Source organism: Bemisia tabaci, unplaced genomic scaffold, assembly GCF_918797505.1.
Source record: "Bemisia tabaci unplaced genomic scaffold, PGI_BMITA_v3".
Taxonomy (NCBI): Eukaryota; Metazoa; Arthropoda; class Insecta; order Hemiptera; family Aleyrodidae; genus Bemisia; species Bemisia tabaci.
This window is the reverse complement of record NW_027311746.1, coordinates 181,498-191,408: the sequence shown is the minus strand read 5'-3', so window position 1 is coordinate 191,408 and position 9,911 is coordinate 181,498. Positions and strand designations below refer to the sequence as shown.

General features: G+C 43.0%; 1 protein-coding gene across 1 annotated transcript; it reads right to left on the bottom strand.

Annotated features, from left to right (window-relative positions):
- Nucleotides 1–289: 289 nt before the first annotated feature.
- LOC109038610 (uncharacterized) lies at nucleotides 290–9,420 on the bottom strand. The gene is made up of 4 exons (XM_072305778.1): nucleotides 9,261–9,420; nucleotides 6,808–7,158; nucleotides 3,409–3,748; nucleotides 290–2,238 (listed from the first exon to the last, which is right to left on the bottom strand). Exons 1-4 carry the CDS (start codon nucleotides 9,377–9,379, stop codon nucleotides 1,933–1,935), a joined length of 1,116 nt encoding a protein of 371 aa, XP_072161879.1. The 5' UTR covers nucleotides 9,380–9,420; the 3' UTR covers nucleotides 290–1,932.
- Between the last annotated feature and the right edge of the window lie 491 nt (nucleotides 9,421–9,911).

Here is a 9,911-nt window from a genome sequence, read left to right as displayed (position 1 = left end):
TAAACTGCATATCGACGGTGAAACTACCAAACCACGTATCTCGTTTGCGGTGTTTAAAAATCTACGCAAGCATTTTATTTTTTTTGAAGTAAACCAAATCAATATCGTTCCTTGAAATTCTCACAGAATTTTCTCCGCACGAAGAGGGAAAATTACAGAAATTTTCAAGACTTAACATTGAGTAGTTTTTCATTAAAAAAATAAAGTATGACAGGAAGTCTGCGACGTCGCAAACCGAGATACGTGGTTTGGTAGTTTCACCGTCGATATCCATCGAGATGAGGGAAGATTTAATTTCATTTTGCGCCCCTCTTTTCTAAAACCGCTCGATGATGGTCGCTGGTTTTTCTCATTTTTTGCTGCTCCCAGAAATCCTTATTTCCCTAATTTCGTCACAGTAAACTATAGTTTAACAATAAATTTGAAATGAAAAACAGGCGTAAAATTCATAAAAGTTGCCTAAGTACGTAGCATTCTTCAACGAAAAAATCGCAATATTTGGAAATTAAGTTGAGATTTTTTTACGATTTTTTTTGGCGAAAAAATCGCTAAGATCATCAACATCCAAGCGATTATCCTCAGTCTCGTCGCAATTTTATCTCTAAGAAATTGCGTTCGATAAAATCGAAATCAGAATTTATCAAAATTTCTTGTTCGACAATATTGCGATAAATCGCCGTCGATAAAATCGAGTTTTTTTTTGCAAATTTATGCGATGAAATCGCAATTATCCGATATCATAGCAATAAATCGACGTTGCCAAAATCACGTTACATTCTCCAATTAAATCACAACTTATCGCGATCACTGCTTTTTGGGTGAATGGGTTAAAACGGAGAAAACTGTCCAAAGATAGCACATTTTTAAAGTTTTGCGCTGCAGTTTTTCCTCCACCCTCCTAACTCACGTCAGTGGCGTGGCGTATTTTGCGATGTATCAATTGATCAAACCAATGGAAAAGGATCGATAGACAGGGTGTTCGCAACGAACACCTTAATAATCGATTCTTTACCATAGCTTCAAACGGAGAGATATCGATAGTCGATCATTCACGCCACGCCACTGACTCACGTTAGTTTGTAATCTCCAAAACCATTCTTATCAGCCTGTGTCACACTATCTAAATACTCCATCAAAATTTCAGGGTCAAGTGCTGTGATTGGTCCAAGTCATCGAATTAGCCAATCACAACACCCGGCCTTGATATTTTGATGGCTAACTTTGATAGTGTGACACAGGCTATTCCACTCTCCGTCGGATTGGTCATGATCTCTATAGCCACATTCTCACTAGAGTCCCTGTATACTGAGAGTCAAGACAACACCCCCTCATGGAGTCACAAACGGGAATAAAGATTACAGAAATTGAACGTTTTTCGTAATCTTTGATCGGCACATTCTCAAATTCCTTTCTCCGTTCCTTCTCTCATCCCGTTTGCTCCTTGCCAAACCCGCAATGGAGATGTTGCATGAGTGAGGAATTTGCGATTTGAATGGAAAAGTTCGCGAGACACACGGTGGTGCCACTGGTTTTCTCTGAAATCAACAGCCCTGTCAATGTATTTGCTCCCTGTCTTTGCATGGAGAGTTTGTCTTGATGCAGAGGAGGACTCTCAGGATAGCTTGGGATATCCCCTCCATTTTGGCCTCAACTTGAGAGCTTTTTTTGAGCTTTAGAGTTGATTTCAGAGAAAACCAGTGGCACCATCGTGTTTCTCGCGATCTTGTACAGAAGAATCAACAGTCAAATCGCAAATTCCTCACACATGCAACATCTCCATTCCCTGGTCCGTTCCAGATTATAATCTTTGCAATCGGTGAAAATGTATTCTTTATTGCCGTTCGTGACACTGTGAAGGCCTAAAATACGGGAACCAATCATAAATGTATTCACATTGTCTTGACCCTCACTATAAAGGCACTCTAATTCTCACTACATGTCGAAGAGTCCCTCGTACCAGTAGACCCCTCTCTGGTCGACGTCCTCGCGGACGAAGACGCACTCCTTGACGACCTGGTAGAGGGCTCGATGCGGGGGCGTGGCGTCGCTGTGGTAGTACTCGCCGAGCACGGGTTTCAGCGCCTCCGTCGCCTCGCGCAAGTGGTAGTGCGGGATCCGCGGGAAGACGTGGTGTACCATGTGGAAATTGAGGCCATCGTGAAACACCCAGTTGAGAAGCGGCCCGAAGTCACGGTCCATCGTGCAGGTCAGCGTTCCCAGGAGCCAGTCCCACGTGTCCTGGAATTTAGGTCAAAACCATCAAAATTTTGGAAAAAAATAAAGTAATGCGACTAATTATGATTTTGCCTACAATCCAAAAGTGGCAAAAAACCCTGCACCTCTTAATTGGAATACGCCGCTAACTCTGCCGTACCAAGAAAAAACGCCGATAAATCTTCAGGCGTTGCCAAATTTCCATTTATAAAACACGAGTTTCCTGGTAAAGTTATCAATATTTTTCTTCCAATTTTTCAAATAATGTTGCTTTCAATTTCACCTGAAGCTCCTGCAAATTTCAAGGAAAAATATTCATAACTTTCCTCCAAAATAAACATTTTACCGAAGGTAACTTGGCAACTCTCGAATGTTTATACGGCGTTTTTCCTTAGCACGGCAGAAGGACGAACACGTGTCTCGCGAGTTTTATGGGGCCGGTAAATGCATGCTTAGGATCTGGGTCAAAAAGAACCAGACACCAAATTGAAAAGCAGAGAAAAATCGAGTGCCAACACAATCGGAGATAGGAGGTTCGTACTCGCGCCTCGTTTTTAACTTTTCTCCCGAATCTGAGCGACGAATTGGCAGCGTAGAGCGGAGTATTGCGAATTCACGCCTCACGCCATCGCGCCTTCAATTTTGCAGATGCAACACGGACACCCATCAAGCACGAATAGTTGTATCTCTGCGCCGTCATCAACGCGCGTCATTTTCTTTGCTCCATGTTGTATTTGTTTTCGTTTGCCTTATTTATATAAGTGCTTCAAAGGCTACGTGAACAACGCAACCGAAGATAGGAGGGACATATTTTGGCCTCTTTTTTAACTTATCTCCCGAATCTGACTGACACCTCACTGGCAATGTAGAGTGTATCATTGCGATCGCGAGTTCACGCCTCACGCCATCGCGCCTTCAATTTTGCAGATGCAACACGGACACCCATCAAGCACGAATAGTTGTATCTCTGCGCCGTCATCAACGCGCGTCATTTTCTTTGCTCCATGTTGTATTTGTTTTCGTTTGCCTTATTTATATAAGTGCTTCAAAGGCTACGTGAACAACACAGCCAAAGATAGGAGGGCATAATCTGGCCTCTTTTTTAATTTTTTCCCGAATCTGAGGACGAAACTGTCAGGGGTTGGGCCTCAAAGCAGCCGAAGAGGAGGGATTTCTAATTAGATAAAGACTGACCTCGTCATAGTGCGCCAGTGCCGGGTGAGCATGATTGAGCGTGGAGGCAACTAGCCAAGCGTTGACGACCATGTACGGGGCCCAATAGCGAATGGCCAACCAAGCGACGCCGTGCACGTTCACTAGCCAGGCGAGTGCAACTAGCACGGCGAGCACTCCGGTGTCGGACAAGAGTACCCAGAGGCGCATGCGTCGCGGGATCATAGGGCTGAACGGCCAGAAGTGGTTGTTCCGTTGAGGGTAGCGGCGTCCTGTGATGTGGAACAGTAGGTATGCCGGGTACCCTATCGTCAACATCAGCCCTATGATGAGAATCCGGCCCAAGCGGTTGTTCAGGAACCTTGAAAATAAAAAGGGGGCTTTTCAATATTTTGGACGCGAACAAAAAAAAATCCGGCCGTGGGAGTCGTGCTTACGGACTATGCTGCCGTGCTACCCTGGTAAAAATCGGCAGTAGAATCTGTGTTCCAAAATACCATAGACCCACGGCCGGCTGTAACATTTCCAATAGCTTCTATAGCCGGCTACACAATTTCTTTTAGCCTTTTATAGCCGATGGCGATTAAGCAACTCACAGCCAGGCGATAAAGTGTATGCTAAACGTCACTAATTACGGATGCTAGGACTTTGTGAGTTTTTGGACCACTGCTCTCTTTTTGGGCCGTAGTATCTTGATTTATTTTGCGAGGAAAGCTCCGCACTTTTGATGGATGCGTTTCGTATGATACTGTGCAATACCTCTGATGTGAAATAGTTGCTTCAAGCGCCGTGGCACGCTGCGGTGCGGCAGGCGGGCAGCCAGCGCGAAACGCGCATTGGCGCCTACAAACCTAACAGGGATACTTCACGCGTTGCGCAATGCGTGAAGTATCCCTGTTAGGTTTGTAGGCGCCAGTGCGTCGCCGCTCCGCTTCGTGTTAGGCTCTAATATTTAATCTGGCGGAGTCAGCGTTATTCAACTCATGATTTTGAAATGTTTGCACATCCTGTATGGATTATTCTCGTTTTAATTGATGAAAAAAAATATGTAATAAAGGAAAATATAACGTGTGTTTTGTATATATTAAGGTGGTTCCGTATCAAACTTAATGATTTCCAAAGCACACGAATTTCTACACAATTTCTTATAGCCTTTTATAATCGATGGCGAAAAAGCAACAGCCAGGCGAGAAAGTATATAAAGCCCGACTATAGGAACTATAGCCCACCTGCATAATTTTTTATCGCTTCGTATAGCCCGACCGTATAAGAATTCCTATGGTATTTTGAAACGTAGGTCTTATCGCCAATTTTTACCAAGGTAAGGAAGAACTCCGTATGAACCTTCAGATGTAGTCAAATTTCCTTCATTAAAACAAGATTTTCTTTATGAACTTAAGAATCTTTTCCTTCCAATTGTTCAGATGATTTAGTTCGCAATTCCCTCTAACGCTTCTGAAAATTTCAAAGATAAGAGATCATAACTTTTCTTGAAAATAGACATTTTATCGGAGAAAATTTGGCAACTCTTGAATGCTCATGCGGCATTTTTCCTTAGCACGGCAGTATAGAGGCATACTCCAAGAAGCGGTGGTTGCAGTAAGTTGCGATTTGATCGGAAAATGCATCACGATTTTACAGACGTCTATTATTGCAATATCATCATAAAAAAATTGCGATAAATTGTGATTTCATCGCATACATTTGTGATAAACTCCCAATTGAATCGACGGTGATTTATCGAAATATTATCGAACAAAAAATCGTGATAAATTGAGATAAAATTCCGATTTTCTAGAACGCGATTTTATAAAAATAAAATTTTGACAAGATCGAGGATCATCTCTCAGATGTTGATGGTGCTAGCGATTTTATCGCCAAAAAGTGTAAAAAAAAATCCCAATTTAATTTCAAAATATTGCGATTTTTCCGTTGAAAAATACCATTTGGGATCGTCGTCGTGCGGGACTCAGACGTCGAAAGTTCCAGGTGTAGTACTCCGAGCAGTCGAATTTATGGTTCCACTGCCGTGCTAAAGAAAAATGCCGTATGAGCCTTCAGACGTTGCCAAGTTTCCTCCGATATTAAAAACCGAATTTACTGGGAAATTTGTGAATATTATTTTCCAAAACTTTCATAAAATTATGTATGCAACTTGATCTAAAATATATATCTGAAAATTTTAAGGAAAAGTATGCTTAAATTGTGTAAAAAAACATGTCTTATCAAAAGAAATTTGGCAACTCTCGAATGTTCATACGGCGTTCTTCTTTATAGCACGGCCGCGGCAGTCCAGCACTCGAGACTTCCGGCCTTTAAGTCACGAACGGTCGGTACGTCTGTACGTGGGGACCATGCCCCATGGCCGCTACGCGACCCAACCCCCTTTTGTTCTACTTCCCATATTAAGATAATTCGATGGGCGCCAAATTTTGTGTCACAACGGTATGCGATATATCGCATCAATTAGTTCAATTTTTTTAGCTACGCGTCATTTTTCTCAAATTTTGAGATCGCAATTCTGTTGTCAGGAGACTAAAGAACTCACTTACCAACTTTCACAAACAAATTCAACGTATAATAAAGGCGTGGTTTTTTTTAAAGGAAAAATGTCGCATTCGAGTGGAGTTTCAATATCAGTATCAGGTACGATATTTTTCCTCTAAAAAGAGCCACGCCTTCATTACGTTGACTTTGTTTGTCAAAATTGGGAAGTGAATTCTTTGGTCTCCTGACAACAGAATTGCGATCTCAAAATTCATGGGAAATGACAAGTAGCTGACAAAATGGAACGGATCGATGCGGTATCGCACGTCGCTCTGGCACAAAAAATGGCGTTCGTCGAAACACCCTAACACAGAATGAAGATGTTGCATCTGTGAGGAATTTGCGATTTAACTGTTGATTCGAATGTAAAAGTTCGCGAGAAGTACGATGGTGCCACTGGTTTTCTCTGAAATCAACTCCCAAACTCAATAAGCGCTCTTAGGTTGAAGCCAAAATGAAGGGGATATTAGAAGCTATCCTGAGAGTCCACCTCTACATCAAGACAAACTCTCCATGCAAAGATAGGAAGCAAATACATTGACAGGGCTGCCACTTTATTTGGGGACTCCAAAACTGAGAACACGGCAACCGCCCTGCTAATGTATTTGCTCCCTATCTTTGCATAGAGAGCTTGTCTGGATGTAGAGGTGGACTCTCAGGAGAGCGTGGGATATCCCCTCCATTTTGGCCCCAACTTGAGAGCTTTTTTTGAGCTTGGGAGATGATTTCAGAGAAAACCAGTGGCACCGTCGTGTTTCTCGCGAACGTTTACATCAGAATCAATGGTCAAATCGCAAATTCCTCACACATGCAACAGCTCCATTCCAGTTACTTTTTCTAACTGCTGTGTTGTCCACCCACGTATTCTCTTACCTCCGAGCTTTCGAGGGCCTCTGTTTCGGGACGACAGCCTCATCTTTCTCGAGAGTGCCCGTGTTGGCGTGGTGCTTGATGTGCGAGCACTTCCACGGGAAATACGGCACGAGGAGACCTGTGAAAACGACGAATCCGACCGCATCGTTGATCCACTTGTGGTTGCTGAAGGCGTCGTGGATGCACTCGTGGCCGTGAAACCACAGTCCGAAGGCCACGGTCCCCGCCGCGGCCCAGTAGATAGGCCACGCCACCCATTGAAGCGGCCACGCGAGGGAGGGAATGTACGTGTCAGCCGAGAGGAAGAGGGCGCACAATAAGGCCACGTCGCGCGCCAGGTAGTAGCAAGACCTGCGGGACAGGGATTGACAAATTGCAATCAGCAAGAATCAGAGAAATGCCTCGTAGAAGTTGGACTTTGATTTCGATCTTGGGAAGAAAAATCAAAGATTTTACCAGGAAATATGACTAGGTATCAATAGAGATGTTGCATGTGAGAGGGATTTGCGATTTGACCATTGATTCCTATGTAAAAGTTCGCGAGAAACACGATGGTTCCACTGGTTTTCTCTGCAATCATCTCCCAAGCTGAAAAGAAGCTCTCAAAGTGATGCTAAAATGGAGGGGATATCCCACCCTACCCTGAGAGTCCACCTCTACATCAAAACAAACTCTCCATGCAAAGATAGGGAGCAAATACAGTAGCAGGGCTGCCACTTTATTTGGGGACTCTAAAACTGAAAACACGGCCTCACTGCTAATGTATTTGCTCCCTATCTTTGCATGGAGAGTTTGTCTTGATGCAGAGGTGGACTCTCAGGATAGCGTGGGATATCCCCTCCATTTTGGCCTCAACTTGAGAGCTTTTTTTGAGCTTGAGAGTTGATTTCGGGGAAAACCAATGGCACCATCGTGTTTTTCGCAAACTTTCACATAAGAAACAATGGTCAAATCGCAAATCCCTCGCACATGCAACATCTCCATTCTATTATTTAAGTCTTAAAAGTAAAAAAAAGTAAGTAAAAAGTCTTAAAAATAAGCGTAGCTAGAAACATAATGTGGGGGGGGGGGGACCAGGGCCCAATTACCCTTCACGAGTATTTACTACGAGGGTGGCAATACACGATTACGAATTTTCCGGAGGGGGTGAGGGTGCGCAAGATTTCCAACGTGAAACCCGGATGAAAGCAAAGTGGAAGAAACCAAGGGTGCACTGGAAAAAAAAACACATTGGATCTAGAGTCCAGACTCTTAAAACATCGACAAGAAAAAATACTCTTGATTCAATCAGATTTAAGCTTAAATTAAGAACCAAGCCTCTTAATTTGAGCGGATTTCCTTTTGATTTAAGCTTAAATCTGATTGAATCAGGAGTCCTTTTTCTTGTCAATGTTTTCAAGAGTCTGGACTCTAGATCCATGTGTTTTTTTTTTTGTTTTTTTTTCCAGTGTGACACTACCGCGGTGGATGACGTCAAAGGGCGATATCTCGGCTAATATTGAAAGTAGAAAGTTGCAGTTTGGACGCTCCATATTTTTGGACGCATATTTTCAGCTAATCTTCAAGAATCAAGTATCACAACACGACTCTGTGGCCAGCGTATTTGACCCATTGCCAACTCTTCTCTGGAGACTTAAACGCAAGGCTAGAAAAGTAAGACAAGTAATTTGTCATATTAGGGACCAGTCATAAAATACGTTAGGCTTAGTTTTGGATTTTTCGACTCCCTCCCCCTCCCCCCTTGTCGTTTTTGAAACGTACATGTTCCGAAAACGAAGGATTGGGTGAACCATAAAATTTAATATTCACTGGGTCGGATTCACATGGCCCACTCGATCCGATCGAATCCGAGGCGTATATAGATCGTATTCGATACATCAAACGGGTGAGATTGTATCGATATCGATTGGTTCAAAACATAAGCATAGCCTCAAAAGTAAATTCAGAATTCTGAGAGAATGGGTCTTTTGTAACAGATTTTTTATTCCCTTGAGTACCAAATGCCAATGGAAAGTGAAATTGTCAGGAAATCTCTCATTTTCAGCTTTTCCAACTTAAATCCTGACAGTTTGGTTTAAGGTTAAGTTCTATTGTTTTGAACCAAACGATACATCGAACCATTATCGAATACGGTCACTGCCGTGCTAGGGAAGAACGCCGTATGAGCATTCGAGAGTTGCCAAATTTCCCTTGATAAAACATGTATTTTTGACGACATTCATGCACAATTTTCTTTGAAATTTTCAGATGTTTTAGATTAAATTGCGCACTAAACTGTCTGACATTTTTGGAAACAAATATTCCCAATTTTTCCAGTAAATTCAGTCTGTATCGAAGGAAACTTGGCGACATCTGGATGCTCATACGGCGTTCTTCCTTAGCACGGCAGTATACGCGTCGGATTTGATTGAATCGAGTGGTAAGATAATGAGACGAGCGAAAGATAGACCAACCGTAGGAGGGAGCTTTCAAAGCAATGTTTCGGCACACGAGACTTGAGTTCTCCGAGAGTGAAGGGTGGTTTGGTCGAAGGGACGCGCCTTCGGAGGTACTGTCCAGGGCTCTGCTCCATTACCCGTACGATCCCTGCCGAATGCAAGTCGTCCCACTCAGAATGTCCACAGCACAGTCAGCACACCCATCGACACGCGTTTTTTTCTTACTCTGCTTCAAACAAAACTTATATCACGATCGAATGAGCACTGTTTTAATTGTTCAGTCCTCAGCCGTCATGCGCATGCCTTGCACTTACGTAAGCGGAACATCCGAGGTTCGCAAATTTACAGTTTTCAATTATACAATTTAAACTACCTCTACTTTAGATACATTATTCATGTAAAATCTATTGAGTGCGCTTGTCTTTGCATGTGTAAATGTCATGGCGGGTTCTAAAATCGTACGTGCGCGTGACCGTATATGCCTAGATGCCATGCATTTGATTTTTTTTCAGGAGAGAGATTCTCACCCGAGCCGCTCCCAGGGTTGGTGCAATGTACACTAATCGGGAAAACGGATCGTAAAATAACCACCAGAGAGATCGCTGAAGAGAAAAAATTAGCCTAAATGTCACATTAGGTGAATTATTGACGGGTGGCCCAATCCAA